The 16972-nt window shown below is 40.5% G+C and overlaps 1 protein-coding gene across 4 annotated transcripts in view; it reads right to left on the reverse strand.

The window, feature by feature from the left end:
* Positions 1–3076: 3076 nt before the first annotated feature.
* Positions 3077–16972, reverse strand: part of POLQ (polymerase (DNA directed), theta) — a 97038-nt gene continuing 83142 nt past the window's right edge. For 2 of the 4 annotated variants that reach the window (XM_005875363.2, XM_014546990.1), the window contains exons 27-30: positions 10672–10796; positions 7290–7443; positions 4516–4631; positions 3077–4058 (exon numbers count right to left, since the gene is read on the reverse strand). In XM_005875363.2, coding sequence (XP_005875425.1) covers positions 3945–4058; positions 4516–4631; positions 7290–7443; positions 10672–10796 — 509 coding nt within the window. In that variant the 3' untranslated portion in view covers positions 3077–3944. The remainder of the gene's footprint in view (positions 4059–4515; positions 4632–7289; positions 7444–10671; positions 10797–16972) is intronic. The other 2 variants (XM_014546991.1, XM_014546992.1) reach the window with 2 other exon arrangements.

Here is a 16972-nt window from a genome sequence, read left to right on the forward strand (position 1 = left end):
TGTTGTTTTCATATCATGTTTTTGTTGTTTTCATATCATGTTTTTGTCGTTTTTATATCATGCCTCTGTTGTTGTTATATCCTTTTGTTACTGTTTATTAATAAATTTATATATTATTTTCATATACATTTTACTAATTTCCTTTAATCTCTCACACTTCTATTATAAAGGGCAAATAGCAATATTAAAATATCTCCGCTAATTAATTCCCTTTTTTAAAAAATATATTTTATTGATTTTTTACAGAGAGGAAGGGAGAAGGATAGAGAGTTAGAAACATCGATGAGAGAGAAACATCAATCAGCTGCCTCCTGCACACCTGCCACTGGGGATGTGCCCAAAACCAAGGAACATGCCCTTGACTGGAATCGATCCTGGGACCCTTGAGTCCGATGGCCGATGCTCTATCCACTGAGCCAAACCAGTTAGGGCAATTAATTCCCTTTTAATGTGCATGAATTTCGTGCACCAGGCTCCTAGTAAGATAAATAAGTACTAAGGATGTAATGTACAACATGATCACACTAATAAACATACTGGGTTGTATATTCAAAAGGTGCTAAGATAGCAAGTCCTAAAACTTCCCATTACAAGGAAAAAAAGTTTTTCTTTCTTTTTCATATCTATATGGGATGATGAATGTTAACTAAACTTATTGTGGTAATTATTTCACAATATATGTGAATCAAGCCATCATGCTGTACAACAAATTTATCCAGTGTTGTATGTCAATTATCTCTCATTAAAACTTGAAAACAAACAACATAAATGATCTTAACACTCTGGAGGTCAGCAATCTGATATGTTCTTATTAGGCTAAAATCAAGATGTGGACAGGGCTCTGCCCTTCTGGAGGACCTGGGGGAGTCCCCATTTCATTCCACTGCCTTTTCCAGTGTCTAGAGGCTGCCTGGATTCCTTGGCTCATGGCCCCTTCTTATATCTTTAAAGTTAGTAGTGCGGCATCTTCAAATCTTAATCTGACTCTGTCTGTAGTCACTTCTCCTCCTCTAACTCTGACCATCTGCCTCCTCTTATAAGGCCCCTTGTGTGTGCTTTCCTATACAATAAAAGGGTAACGTGCAAATTGACCCTAACAGCGGAACGACCAGTCGCTATGACGTGCACTGACCACCAGGGGGCAGATGATGCTCAACACAAGAGCTGCCCCTGGTGGTCAGTGTGCTCCCACAGGGGGAGCTCAGCTCAGCCACAAGCTGGGCTGATGGCTGTGAGTGCAGCAGCAGTGCCCGCCTCCTTGGCAGCACTAAGGATGTCTGACTGCCAGCTTAGGCCCGATCCCCCGAAGATCAGGCCTAAGCCAGCAGGGGGACATTCCCTGAGAGGCCCTGGAATGTGAGAGGGAGCAGGCTGGGCCGAGGGAACCCCTCTGCCCCTGAGTGCACGAATTTTCATGCACCAGGCCTCTAGTTTTAAATATATAAAAATATTTGTATTAATTTCAGAGAGGAAGGGAGAGAAATAGAAACATCAATGATGAGAGAGAATCACTGGTCAGCTGCCTCCTGCACGCCCCCAACTAGGGATTGAGCCCACAACCCAGGCATGTGCCCTGACCAGAAATCGAACTGTGACCTCCTGGTTCATAGGTTGACGCTCAACCACTGACCCATGCTGGCCGGGCAAGGCTCCTTGTGTTTGCATTGGAACCACCCAGGTAATCTCTCCATCTCAAGATCTCTCTATTAAATCACATCAGCAATGTCATTATACATATCAGTATGTAATACACCATGTTCACAGGTCTTAGGAATTAGAATGTGGACATCTGTTATTTACACAGTGATTTGTGTCTCAAAGAGCTCCCAATGAAGTTTGAACTTTTTGCAATTACTCAGTTACTATACCTTGGTAACTAAAATCTGAAATGTGTTGTTGGGGCACTAGTGTTATTTAAATAAACCATGATTACTGGAATTTGTGTATAACTGAATGATGCAAAGCAAGGGCTACTTGTTTTAAGTCCAGCTAATAGGTCAAAAGGATGAGAAGATGCATGTGATTGCCCTAGCTGGTTTGGCTCAGTGGATAGAGTGTTGGCCCATGGACTGAAAGGTCCCAGGTTCAATTCCAGTCAAGGGCACGTACTTCTGTTGCAGGCTTGATCCCTGGCCCACGTAAGGGTGCATGCAGGAGGCAAACAATTGACATATCTCTCGCACATCAATGTTTCTCTGTGTGTCTCTCCCCTTCCTTTCCATTCTCTCTAAAAAATAAATCAATGGAAAAATATCCTCAGGTAAGTGAGGATTAACCAAAAAATAAAGAAGATGCATGTGACTACACATGCAGGACCATGGCTGTAGAACATGAGGTGGAAGTGACCTATATGTCTGCACTCATATTTGAAGAACACTCATAAGTAAATAGATTGACCTTTCTCTTGGGCTGGATCTCAAGGCCACCAGAATACTGACAGCACGATAGCTTGTCTCTCTGAAAAATATGGTACAGGTGAATATGGAAACCTTAAGAAATAATGACAGAACTTCCCTCTTACCTCTTCTGCCTGATCCCCCTCCCCCCAAAAATACATGTCTGAGGCTCTTGTACACTAATATCCAATTACTGACAGTGTATCACACTTTGTTTATAAAGCAACTGTCTTTTTAAAAACTTCTGATTAATAAACATAAAAGAGCTCTTTTGAGTCAAACCAGTTTGGCTCAGTGGATAGAGCGTCAGCCTGCGGACTGAAAGGTCCCGGGTTCGATTCCGGTCAGGGGCATGTACCTTGGTTGCAGGCACATCCCCAGTAGGAGGTGTGCAGGAGGCAGCTGGTCGATGTTTCTCTCTCATCGATGTTTCTGGCTCTCTATCCCTCTCCCTTCCTCTCTGTAAAAAATCAATAAAATATATTTTTTTAAAAAGAGCTCTTTTGATAACTGATTGAGGACATAATTAACATTTCCTATGTTTATAGAGTTGAGTAAACTACAGAATAAGTCATAAATATGTAAACTACAGAATAATAAGTAAATATGGGACACTGGTTTCTGATACTCTTAGACCAAACACAATTTAAAACTGAATTACTGTTAGGAAGTTTCTCATAAATACATTTTATTTTAACATAAAATGGTCAGTTATACATCTCTGACTGGGATTATTAAAGTACAATCTTACAGGGTGGGGATTCTAACAATGCCACAAACACAGACACACACTAAGAGCTGACAAGAGGGTTTTTCCTGCTCTGGCCGTATTATATTAACCTGCAATACAGACATCTGCTCTTACTGGACAGGATATCTCTTCAAGAGGTAGAGCTTATTTTATACCTAAGTGCTGCAAACACATTCCCTGCATGAACTGAGGAGAAGAAAGGAAGGAAAAATAGCATTTTATGAAAATCCAATTCCTTGACTGCATCCATATCAAGTTTTACTACTTTATAAAATTTGTTATTAGCCAATGCTATTTAAAAATACTACTTGAGTAGTCTTAAATTGATATTGGAGAAAGGTCACACACAAGGCCTAACCCTGGTGGCATACGTGAAATCAGATCCTGATGTGCCTGTGGCTCCTGTTGGGAGTCTGAATCACAATTGTCTGAGTCCTGGAAAGGCTGGGAATACCCCTGAGGCAGCGGCTCCATCTTTCTCATGCTCCATCCAGACAGGTGAGGACCCAAAGTGCTAAGTGCATATTTCGAGCTTGTGTGCCGAACCTGTTTAGAGCCATAGTAAATGATAAGAGGCAATTTCACAGATACTCTTTGAGAGTGAATAGAGTCATTGAACTACAGAGAATAAACTCTCCTACACATTTTGAAACTCCCATATAGAATTACTGTCCTGAGTCCATCAGGACTTGAGGGTTTCTGTTTTCATGAAGCAGGTGAAAGGGTAATCTCTGTTCTTTCCAGGTACTGGTACCTGCACAGGCTTCCCTCTCAGGAGGCCTTAACCAGCTGTATGTTCACACATCAAAGTCCTTCAGCTCTCCCCAGCTGGCACCTATTTTCACTTTCACTTTCAGTTTCACAGAAAGCTTTAAGGCATTTTCCATTTCATGCTTGACAATCTGAGCAACCTAGGGGTGGGGGTGGGGGGATAAAAAAGAGGTCAACAAACTCTCTGCCTAATCAAAGAATGTTTCCCAGCCTACCCACCGAGATAACAGGCCAGCCTGGAGCTCTTCACCTGGTGCTTGGAAGTGACTTCGGAAGGGCCAGGCATCCCAAGTCTGCACTGACCAGCAGGAGCCTTGCCGGTTTCAGCTAGAATGTTCGGAGCTTTGAAACCCTCAGGACTAGACTCCAGATTCTCATCCCACTTCTCCCAGACAAAAACATCCCTGCGCCAGGAATTTCTTTAATGATAGGATGACACTGTGCACTCTTAGTTCTTTCTAAACCCTTAAGGACCCAACATTGATGTAGCCATCGGAGGGCTGGGGAAGAGTTCCAGAAACCTCATGCATCTTAGCCTGACCCATACAGCGCCTGAACGTTCAATAGAATGGAAAATGGAAAACACTGTAAAAATACCTGAAATACATCCTCTTCTGCCACTTCATACAAGAGTTCATCATGGAGTTGAAGGATGAAGAAGCCTCCTCTGATTGGGCGGAACATCCCTTGCAGTTTTCTCTTTGGTAACAATCCTACCCCATGGAAAAAAAGTAGCAAACTGATAAGTATGTCATTTTGCCATAGGATAATTTTTATTTTTTATTTTTTTAGAGATCTTGAGAAACTTTGGAAAATTTTAATTATGAGATTAAAACACATAAGATTTAGAACTATCAGGAAACTAATTACTTGCTGGCTGCTACCTAGCCCAACTATCAGGTAAACTAAATCCCCATCAACTTCTCCCCAGAAAGGAGGAGTCTAACAAAGAAGCCAGTAAATGAAGTTTGAAGAAATCTGTTCAAAACTCTGGTTTAATTTATTTCTCAGATACATCCTCTCCTTCCATGGAGTCCCCACTACAGCTTCTCTGAGTAAAAACACCAGAGCAGTATGGGGCCTGATTCCTGCTCCAGCAAAGTGATCTGGTGTTGTCATTAGGCGGTGTTTTCTAAGAAGGACACTTGCTGCTATATTTTTATGGCCAGAAGTGTCACTATAGTAGAACTGGTGCCTCCCCAATTGGACCCCATACTCTAGACAAGTAATTCTAAACCTCGGGTCCAAATGTGGACTTCAGAGTGTGTGTGAACTCCTTGGCAGTGGATGTAAGAGTCTATGTCTACATTTTTCTGGGGAGATGATCTATAAAACCCATGACTCCAAAAATGGTTATAAATCACATATACTAGACTTAACTACTATTTCCTAACCAGCTGGGCCTGGTGCTATAGATTATGCCCCTCTGATCACTAAAATAAGGTTCAACATTAATACCTTTAGAGCAACTGCCTTTGTTTGCCCTTATGTTTGCAGTCCTTCCTTTCTGCTATACAATTTCCTACTTACCCTTCAGGACAGCACAAGTAGCTTACCATATCCTTCAATACCCAGTGCTTCCCTCAGAGTTCATTAGCTGTCACTATCTGCAGCCCACGTTTCCCCACAGGTGGCTCTCAAAGGTAAGAGAATAAATGCAGATGAGGCCATGGCAGGCTGCCTCACACCAGGCTGCAGAGGCTGTGCATCTGTTTGCCAGTTTGGCTGACATCTGATGCGCCCCACTGGGCCCCACTTATCTCACAGCATTAGCTGTCCGGATGCTCTAGCTTTTCTGCTTTCTGATCACCATACCTTTGTCCTCTTCATTTCCCTTGGGTACTTGGCTTCTGACCCAGACTGCATGATCCTCCTGTTCCCTGTGTGGTCTGTTTCCTCAGGTTCGGCTCCCTTTGATCCCCTGACCTGCTACTACTTTTCACCCAGCACAATACCATGAAGTCATCCTCAGTTACATACCTACTTTGCCTCCCACTCATTCTAAAGGCTGTTAATGTCTACATCCTCACTTTGACACTGCATCACTCTGCTGTGGAGAGTTGTGCAAATATTTCAGTCAGGGCCCTATCTTCCCATCCTTTCCTTAAATTTTTAACATAGGTTGATAACCTTGATTTCTACACCCTTCAAAGCACATAGTACAGTGTTATTACCCAAATATTTCTCTCTCTCTCTCTCTCTCTCTCTCTGTATGTTTGCCAACATACATACTCACACACATAAAATGTTGAATGATCAGCTTTACATATTTTGGGGGGCATTGAAGACAATTAAACTAAAAAATCCTAATTTGATGGGCAAATAGGTTTTTTATATCTATGTATTTTTATATATAAGTGAACATATTTTTATATAACTGGCTGTATTATTCTCTATAATATATATGTTTCTTCTAAAAATAGCAAATTCCATCGTCAAGAACTGATCTATACCTTTTCTGCCCTATCTCAAGCAGTTTATTCTTCCCCTTTATGCCTGAAACCTTCTTAACTTCTTTCCAGGAAAATTTAAACATGGCTGCAGTCATAGTTTGATAATCTCAGTGACCGTGAAATGGTATTTAAAGCAGAAGGATGGACATGAGACAAAGAGAGAAGGGAAAGCTCTATGTACTTGTTAAAACAAGAAATAATCTATCCAAGCAATAAGGAGAGAACTTAGGGAAAATATTTTGAGAACAACAGTAAGAAAAGATGACAATATTGGCAAAGAAATATATGTGATAAGGAGGTGAGCTTAGTGTATATTCCCAGACTTTAGAGAACAAGGAAGGTCATGAGTAGGTAAAATCAACATGCTCTTCTGTTGTGCTCTGAGGACCACAGTGGATCGCCGAGACCCTTTCAAAGCATCTACAAAGTCAAAGTATTTTCTTAACAACATGCAGAGGTTATTTTCCCTTATTTTTTTTTCAGTGCTTACCACTTAATATGGAAATGACTAAATATACATTTTTATCGGAAGTCTCAGTAGTTTGGTTTTACACCAAGTAAATTCACCAACAGGAAACTTGGATGTAGTTCACTACCTTGATCTCTTTGTTTTTTTCCCCCTCATAATGTTTTTTTATTATTCATTGAGCATTAAGTAATACTAGATTATGAAATAATCAACATATACAATATCATAGATAGCATTATCTTTTAAAGAAACTTGAAAATGCAATTTAGTAGATATAACCCACATAAACAAAAGGTCTTTGGATTCTTAATAATTCTAAGAGTGTAAAGACAAATTGAGACCAAAATGTTGGAGAACTGCTGAGAAATAATATATAAAATACATCTCCTTTTCATTCCTGATGCAATAAATCTCACCATGCTATAGCAGGGCCTCACTTATGAACAAACCTGTTCTGTCACCTTGGAGCATAACCTCCCGATGACCATGGGATTTGAAGATTGACTGGAAGGTCTCTAATTGCTTCTGAATGTTAACTGTGGCTATTTTCACAATATCAGCCGCCGAACCTTGGACTGTTGTGTTGATAGCCTGACGCTCAGCCTATAAAAAACAATAACAGGCTCTCGTCAGACACACAACATGGTTTCATACCTGCTTTTAGCACCCAGATCAGTGCTTACATCTGCAACCAGACTGGAAATCTGGGCCAAGAAATCACCGATTAAGCAGCATCTAAGAACAATAACTGGAATGATCAGGGCTCCAGACTTTGGGCTGTCATCCTCATGATAAACAGAAGGTCAGACTGCTTCTGTTTAGAAATATTCAACAGTCAGGAACCAAAAACTGTACCACACTTAGAATATACTTAGTAGCTCAAATTTATTTTATAAATATATATCATCAATGTTACAATGTTACAGCTGTTCTAAAGTTCACTCTAAAGAACCTATATTTCAAAATAACTCATATTAATCCTAAATAGACATAAGTAGAATGTCATTCTTTGTGATGTGAGTTGGAATGTTCCAAGTACATCCCCCATATCCGGGGCCTCTTGGTTGTATGTAGTTTGCCCCTGGCAGGTCTGCAGCCCTTGGGTATGAAACAGAGCTTTTTATGGGCTGCTAGGATAATACTTAGGTGTTAGAGCAAATGCAGATCTTAGCTCCCTAGGTGTTAAGTTAGAATGCCCTTAAATGATTGCTGCCATGAGCACTTGGCAGGCAGCCATAGCTGCTAAAAGTGATTATCCTGGGGCAGTAGGGATGAGGTCTGGGTTAATATCCAAAGTATAACCTATCCATGAATATAGTTCCTGTTGTCCCCAAAGTTCTCAGTAAATGAAAAGAGTCTCCTCGCAGGAGGGGTCTATGTAACTTGAGAGGTGTTCTCCAGTTCCCTGTCTCCTGGGTACACTTAACTCCTAGCGCATTAAATACCTGCTAAAGAGACAGACTTTTAAAAAAAATTTAACTTTTCTTTTGCCAAATGTTGATGAATCCACCGTAAACTCAATCGGTTGTCACTGTTTAAAGAGTGACTGAATTTCAGCGTCCTAGTGACCCCTCCCCTGGTTGAAACTTCAGGTGGTGTGCTGTGTTATTGTTACTACTTGCTGCTTTTCTCTGTGAAGTTACACAGGCCCGCCCATTGCCATGTAATTTAAAGTGTTTTTCATGCTAAAAAGATGGCCTTGACTTGTTTTGGCCAATGAACTGTGAGTAATACTGACGTGCAGCGCAAGTAAGAAGGTTTGAAAACTATCCAACATTGTCACTGAAAGGCCTGTCCCAGAGAGGGATTCTTCCTTTATTCTGGATTCCAGAGTGAAGAACATATGGAGCAGAACCACAGTCAACCCAGAGCCAAACTATAATGTGAATTTAAAATAAAACTGCTTATTATATAAGTCACTGAAATTTTGGGGTTGTATTCACTGACATATGCAAGGAAAACTATGACTAAAATATATACTTCACTCTCATGGTATTGTACTTCCTTGATTCTCTTTCAAAATAAGAAAAGTTAGCAATCTTAGCTTTGTGTCCCACAAACCAAGTCCCTTTATGACCAGGGCTTTTCATAGGCATAAAAAAAATACAGGTTTCTGATCATGGGAGATCAGGTCATTAGAACCAACCATCTGACTGATAACAACTGGAAAAGCTGAAATGACTTTTTTTTTGCAGATAATAACTGTGTAGATAGAATATCTAAAAGTATCTATAGATAAATTATTAGAACTAATATGTGATACTTGCAACGTTTCTAGACAAAAGAACAACAATAAAAACAATTATATGTCTTTGTGTGAGCAGCCACACATTAGGAAATGTAAAAAAGGAAGGAAAAGAATAATTTAAAAAAAGATGCCATTTGCAACAGCATTAAGACTTTTCAAATACCTAGCTGTAAATCTAATAAGAAACATATACAATCTCTTCCCCAAAACTACACAATGTTATTGAGAGACTTTAACAAGACTTAAAGACCTAAATAAATGAACAAATAGATCATGTTCATGGGTTGAAAACTCAAATTTATAAATATGCCCATGTCCATATTAATCCCATCTTCATTTATGAATCAAGGCAGTCAAAAAAAAAAAACCCAAAACAACTCAACAGGATTCTGTGTTTATGTGGAAATTTACAAGCTGCTTCTACAATTTATATGGAAATGCAAAGAATCAAGAATAGGCAAATATTTGAGGAAGAAAAGAACAAGGTAAGAAAACTTTGCCATATATCAAGACACCTTACAAAGCAGCATATCTAAGGCAGTGTGGCACTGTCCTAAAGGATGAGCAAATACAACAGACCAAAATAATGTGTACAGAAACAGAAACATCCATATTATTTGATTTGTGGCAGAAGTGGCACCACAGAGCAGTGGGGGGAAAGCTGTCTTTTCAATAATTTGGGACAATTGTATATCAATGGGGGAGGTAGGGGACCCTGACCCTCAATCTCTAATAACATGAAAATCAATTGCTGGTTGATTGTAGATATAAATGTAAAAGGCAAAACAAAAATTTCTAGAGAATATTTTCTTGATGTTGGGGTAGAGAAAGCTTTCTTCAACAGATCAAGGAAATCACTACAATAATATAAAAGACTGATAAAATAGAAAGATCTGAACTAAAATAGAAGCTTAAATGCTCAGATATATAGAATGCTTTTATGAATCCTAATGACTTCAGGAAGAGATTTTATTCATAATTTGAACAAATATCATCGATAAATCTTTGTACTGATGTTAATGACTGATGTTAATCTCAGAAGGCATTGGCAATCTGGTGTGATATGACAAATTAGCATACGGTATGTAAAACAAAGAACAAATAGTAAATGTAAGAATTAAGTTTATTTATAACATTACCAAAGCTAATAAATAACTAGCTTACTGAAAGATCTTTAAATGAAGTATTATAAACATGAGCTGACATTTACAGTAGCCTCCCAAAGACTGGCAGGTGCCATTACTTCAGAAACCCTTAATGGAACACAAGACCCAATTAATATATTAGTGATCCTTCTAAGGGACATTAGCAGCAGTTGTCTTTGTTGAAAAGTATATGTCAATGAGCGGGAAGGTGAGGGTGGGTAGGTGGGGAGAGATTAACCAAAGAATTTATATCCATATATGCACAACCCATGAACACAGACAATAGTGTGGTGAAGGCCTGGGGGTGGGGGGTATGGAGGGAGTCATTGAGGGATAGAAGGGGGACATCGGTAATACTTCCAACAATAAAGATAAATTAAAAACAAAAGTATATGTCACTGAAATTTTAAGTTAAAAATCCAGAGAATTTCAACATACGTGAGCTTTATGATAAGGATTGTTGTCTTTGATTCCTGGTAAATATCTACGCCTTCCCAAAATGGTCTGAACAAACCCATCTCTTTTACAATTCTTCACTGTCTCTTTCATGAAATGATTAATCCCTACAAAGGAAAAAAAAAGAAATGAGTACAATTAAAGTCATTCTTAATTTCATTCAATAGTTTCAATATAAAGAAATATACCAAAAGTATAGAGACTATGCTTATCTAACTTTATTCATATATGCAATCTCTGCTTTCTCATAGCTCTGCTCATCCTGAGTAATAAATACTAATGTCTCCCAATTGAAATTCCTCGTTTGAAGATTTCTGTTGTGTGGCTGACCCAGGAGAAACATTTGAGGAAAGTGAGTGACAGGAAGAAGAGAAAACCCTGCCCTGCCAAGTACGGCTGTTGGTGATATGTGACCACTAGCATGAAAGTTCAGAAAGCAATCAGGTTCTTAGCCTTTTCTCCTTAGGAATTACTGTGATTTTGTTGAGTGAAGAGCAAATAAAAGGATGAGATTTAAGAAAGCTCTACAATTTCTCTTACCTGACTCTGTAGGAGGCCTTCTAATATTTAGAGATTGAAAGAACTACTTTAAAAAACACACAATGAAAACGAACAAACAAAAAACAATGAGCCAGGCTGGGCATGGCTCAGTGGCTGAGCATCAACCTATGAACCAGGTGGTCACAGTTCGATTCGGGTCAGGGCATATGCCTGGGTTGCAGCTGGATCCTCAGGGTAGGGTGTGCAAGAGGCAGCCAATCAATGATTCTCTCTCATCATTGATGTTTCTATTTCTCTCTCCCTCTCCCTTCTTCTCTGAAATCAATAAAAATATATTTAAAAATAAATAAATAAATAAAAACAATAATGAATTCCGAGATATAATCTATATACAGTAAACAGCACTCATTTCAGGTGAATGATCTATAATAATAAAAGCATAATATGTTAATTAAACTGGACAGCTGAACAACCTTCCGGATGTCATTCCAGACATCCATCCGGATGAAGCCACAGCAGCCGGGGCCGAGGCAGAGGCAGTTGGGGCAAACAGGCAGGCAGGCGAGCAGTTAGGGGCAAACAGGCAGGCAGGCGAGCAGTTAGGAGCATCAGGCAGGCAGGCGAGGGGTTAGGGGCGATCAGGCAGGCATGCAGAGTGGTTAGGGGCAATCAGGCAGGCAGGTGAGCAGTTAGGAACCAGCGGTCCTGGATTGCGAAAGGGATGTCTGACTGCTGGTTTAGGCCTGATCCCACATGCACTCAGGAGTGGGGGGGTCACTCAGCCCAGATTGTGAGAGAGCGCAGGCCAGGCTGAGGGACCCCACCGGTGCACAATCAAGGCCAGGGAGGAACGTGGGAGGTTGGCCAGCCCGGGAGGGACCACAGGAGGGCTCCAGGGTGTGTCTGACGTGTCTCGCTCAGTCCCAATCAGCCAGACCCCAGTAGCAAGCTAACTTACTGGTCGGAGTGTCTGCCTCCTGGTGGTCAGTGCAGGTCATAGCGACTGGTCAACTGATCGACTGTCTTCCCTCTAATGGTCAGTGCACATTAATGTGAGCAGTTGAGCGGCCTTAGCATATCATTAGCATATCACGCTTTGATTGGTTGAAAGGCCAACAGGACGACCAGACACTTAGCATATTAGGCTTTTATTATATAAGATATTATAGTTTTTATGTTCTTGAAAATCATAAAAGATTGAATTATACTGTATGTTCTCATTTGTGTCTGCCTTCTTTTGCTAAGTAGTATTACATCACAGAGATATACCAAAATCTGTTTATTTATAGTCATGTTGATAGGCATTTGGACTGTTCCCAATCTTGGGATGTTATGAATAAAACTACTATAACGTTCATGTTCAAGTCCACATGCTAACCTGACAAGCTCAGGGAAGGCCTGCATGGCAGTCTTGCAAACTCAGAGACCTAAAGTAACCACAAAGGATGGTCTGAAAGTAACTTTAACTAAAAGCAGTTACGTCCTAGGCTGGTATCTTCACTGACAAGGTCAAACTTTACCTTAAATGAGCCTATCTGTCTTTTTGCATCTATGATAACAAATCCTGGAAATGTCTGGATAACTTGTAACTTCCCTTTTTCCAGACCCCTTGGGGCACAACCTAATGTGTCTGGGCACCAGGGCAGATACCAGAAATTCCTTCATTGTATTGTTATCAGGTTTAATTATTGACTGTTAAGTATCCTGCACCCACCTAAGTATGTACCTATCATTTTACTTTTTATCCAATCCCAGAGGTCCCCCCCACCCTGCCTTTGTTTTCTCCCACCTCTCTAATCACCAGTGGATTTCATGTAACCCACCTACATCACCTCCTTTGATTGCAATGTATAAAAATAGATGAAAAACTGCCACTCTCTGGAGCATTATCCTAATCCAGTGAGATACTGCTTCCTGACAATTGTTGACAGTTTGGCTCAAATAAACTCACAAAGATTCTTTACCGGTTTGAATGTTTTTACATTAACAAGTCTTTGGACATATGTTTTCATTTTTCTTGGGCAAATGTTCAATAGTGGAATTGCAGGATCAAATGGCTTAGTCTATGTTTAACTTTGTATGAAAGAGCCATACTAATTTCCAAAGTGGTTATACCATTTCACAACTCTAACAGCAATGTTAAAGAGATATAATGTTTCTAATTTAAGTCATTTTTCTTGTGTTTTTTAAAAAATATGTTTTTATTGATTTCAGAGAGGAAGGGAGAGGGAGAGATAGAAATATCAATAATGAGAGAGAATCATTGATCGGCTGCCTCCTGCACGCACACCCACTGGGGAGAGAGCCTGCAACTGGGGCATGTGCTCTCAACCAGAATTGAACCCGGGACCCTTCAGTCCCCAGACCTATGCTCAATTCACTGAGCCAAACCAGTCAGGGCTCTTGTTGTTTTTGTAATAGCATCTCTTTGTGGTTTTAATTTTCTTTTCCCTGATGACTAACAAATGATAACATTTGATATGGTCATTCATCTATCTTCTTTTGTGAAGTGTCTGTTCAAATCTTTGACCTTTATTTTATTGGATTATTTGCCTTCTTAGCATCTTTATATATAAAAGCCCAGCGACTGTTATGGCAGAACAACCAGAATGACCAGACTGACCGGTGGCTATGACGTGCTCTGCAGGAGCCAACCAGCCTCATCCGGGCCTCGATTGGCTCCCCCAACCCCCGGCCGGCCTGGCCCCTGATCAGCCCTCAACACCCCAATCAGGGGCGGGGCTGGCTGCCAACTGCCCATGGCACCTCCCTCTGGGCGGCCTCCACCCCGATCGGCCCCCAACACCCCTATATCACTACGTGGCTCCCTGGTGCATGTACATTTAGTGCAAGCACAAGAAAATAATTATCAGTCCCTTCTGACCCTGACCAGAGTCTCCAGAGGGCTCTGCTAATACTGCAGCCAAGGTGTGGAATTCTCCCTCCATGGCCTGCAGCCCCAGGAGACCTTCCAAGTTAGCCAAAAAGGTGACCTAAGCATTAACGGGATGGCGGCCCTTTGCTGAGGAATGTAGAGAGGCTGGGTGGGGATTTTGTGAAATTGCAGTGCCTTGCAGATTAGGTGAGCTTTCAATCTCTCTTTAAATGGGGCAGCGAAGAAGACCGGCAAGCTGCCAGGAGCAACAGCAAAGGGTAGGCACATTAAAAAACAGAAAACCTTTTAAACAAACAGACATGATGATCATATTGGGAAACTGAGAGTAGAACCCCGGGAAGAATGCAAAAATCCTTAAAGGGTCATCATCCATCTTGATATACGTTTGAAAACAACACATAAACAACTTCATCTCATGGCACGTGAAATGCAAAACAGTTCTGTTGTGGGTTTTCTTTTGGCCATCCTTAAAGTATAATTAGATCCAGCTGGAGGAAAGCTATAGCTTCCAGCATTAGACCCCCCGCTGGCCCTGCCCCCAATCGGCCCCCATCAGGTTGGGGCAGACGGACCCCACCCATGCACGAATTTGTGCACTGGGCCTCTAGTTGTGTTATAAGAGTTCTTAAATATTCTGGATGTAAATCCTTTGTCAGATAATAGGAGCTGTAAATATTTTCTCTCAGTCTGTGGTTTGCCTTTACATTTCCTTAATGGTGTCTTTATCAGTATTTATCTTTTCTTAAAAAATATTTTTATTGATTTCAGAGAGTAGGGGAGAGGGAGAGAGATAGAAACATCAATGATGAGAGAGAATAATAGACTGGCTGCCTCCTGCACACCCCATACTGGGGATCGAGCCCACAAATTGGGGCATGTGCCCCGACTGGGAATCAAACCATGACCCCTGGTTCATAGGTCAATGCTCAACCACTGAGCTACACCAGTTGGGCTATCAGTATTTATCTTTTATGACTCAGTGTTGTTATTATCTAAGACATCTTTGCCTATCTCAATGTCACAAAGCTTTTCTCCCCTGTTTCTTCTGGAAGATTTATAGTTTTATAGTTTTAGCCTTTACTTTTAAGATTATGCTCCATATCAAGTTAATTTTTTAATATAATGTGAAAAAAAGTCAAAGTTCACTTTTTTCCCCATACTGGTATCTAGTTTTCCTAGATACCAGTGGTTGACAAGACTATTTTTCTTCCAATGAATTACCATGGTAACTTAGTTGAAAATCAACTTGCCACATATGTAATAGGTCTATTTCTGGGCTCTTTATTGTGACACATTGTTCTCTACGTCTACTCTTATGCCTACCTTAATTATTGTAGTTTTATAATAAATTTCAAAATCACTGGACATTGTACTTCTCCAAAAAATGTTATTCCAGTCCCTTTGAATTTCCATATAAATTTAGAGTCAGCTTATCTAATTCTGTACAAGAGTCTAATGAAATTTTCATTGACATTGCACTGAATTGTCATCATAACAATATTTTGCCTTCTAATAAACTCACATGGTAAACCTCCCATTTATTTAAGTATTCTTCAGTTTCTCTCAGGATTGCTTTGAAGTTTTCAATAAAATATTGAAATTATTAAATTTAGCCTAAGTACTTCATGTGTTCTGATGTTATTATAAACTAGTGACCCAGTACACAGATTTGTGAACACTGAAAGGAAATTAATTAGAAGGAATATGTTAATATTGCTATTCACCCTTTCTCTATAATAGAAGTGTCAACCAAATTCATGATCGACAATGACAGATCGAAACACATGCATGTGATTGGTGCCAGCAAGAGCTTTATATGTATCGCACATGCACGAGTCAACTTAGCCTTTTATAGATATATAATAAACTTGCTTAATTAGACCTGCCTTCTGATTTAGCTAAACTTTTTCCAGCCCAGTGAAGCACCCCAACTCCTCTTTCAGGTAACTGTCAGCAACACAGCAGTAAATATCAACACAAAACAGATTATTATTGTAGATCACACAGGGAGAACAAAGGGTAAAATATTTAACTCTAGCAGTGTTTGACTATATTCTGCACAGTGAGAAAACCTGAAGTCATTTTCAAGTTCCACCATTTCTTACTTCTTTTCAGTCGGCTCAAGTTTCTAAACTTTCTAAATCTCCGTTGTCTTGCTAATGAAAAGAAAATACAGTGGGGCTTTGACTTACGAGTGTCCCGACTAACGAGTTTTTTTGAGATATCAGCTGTCTCTCGGCCGATTTTTTGCATTGAGTTGATAGAGTAATTTGAGTTAACAAGCTCCTTAACGAGCTCCTTAACGAGTTCGGTCTCAGAACGAATTAAACTCATAAGTCAAGGCCCCACTGTAGGATTCTACCAAGTCTAAGATCTACCTACTCCAGGACTTCTGTGAGGATCAAATGAGATGAGGCACAGGGAAACGCTTCATGGACATTTGGTTAAAATGTAAAATGTTTGCACCTGGCTATAAAGCAAGTCGAGTTCTTGGGCTGAAGAAACTCCAAGGAGGCTAGTTGCTAGGGAAAGGAAGCTGGGTGTTGCTACGAGACACCATTACCTGGGCGTCCACAGTGACCATTTCAAGCTGGGCTGGGCTATGAGCCGAATTTTGCGCCCTGGGCTCTTGGCAGCATTGGCTGTGATTTGGTGGGGTGTCACTCCGGGGAGGTGGCGGGGCCTGTGTCCCACTTGTGGGAAGCCAAGTGTTGGTTTGTCAGCACCAGGTCTGTAGTGCCGGCTAGTGTGTGTCACGGCAGCTTCTGCATTGAGCGTCTGCCCCCTGGTGGTCAGTGTGCATCAGAGCTATTGGTCGGACAGACACTTAGCCATATATATATATACTAGAGGCCCGGTGCACAAAAATTTGTGCACTCGGGGGGG

Source organism: Myotis brandtii, unplaced genomic scaffold, assembly GCF_000412655.1.
Source record: "Myotis brandtii unplaced genomic scaffold, ASM41265v1 scaffold46, whole genome shotgun sequence".
Lineage (NCBI taxonomy): Eukaryota > Metazoa > Chordata > Mammalia > Chiroptera > Vespertilionidae > Myotis > Myotis brandtii.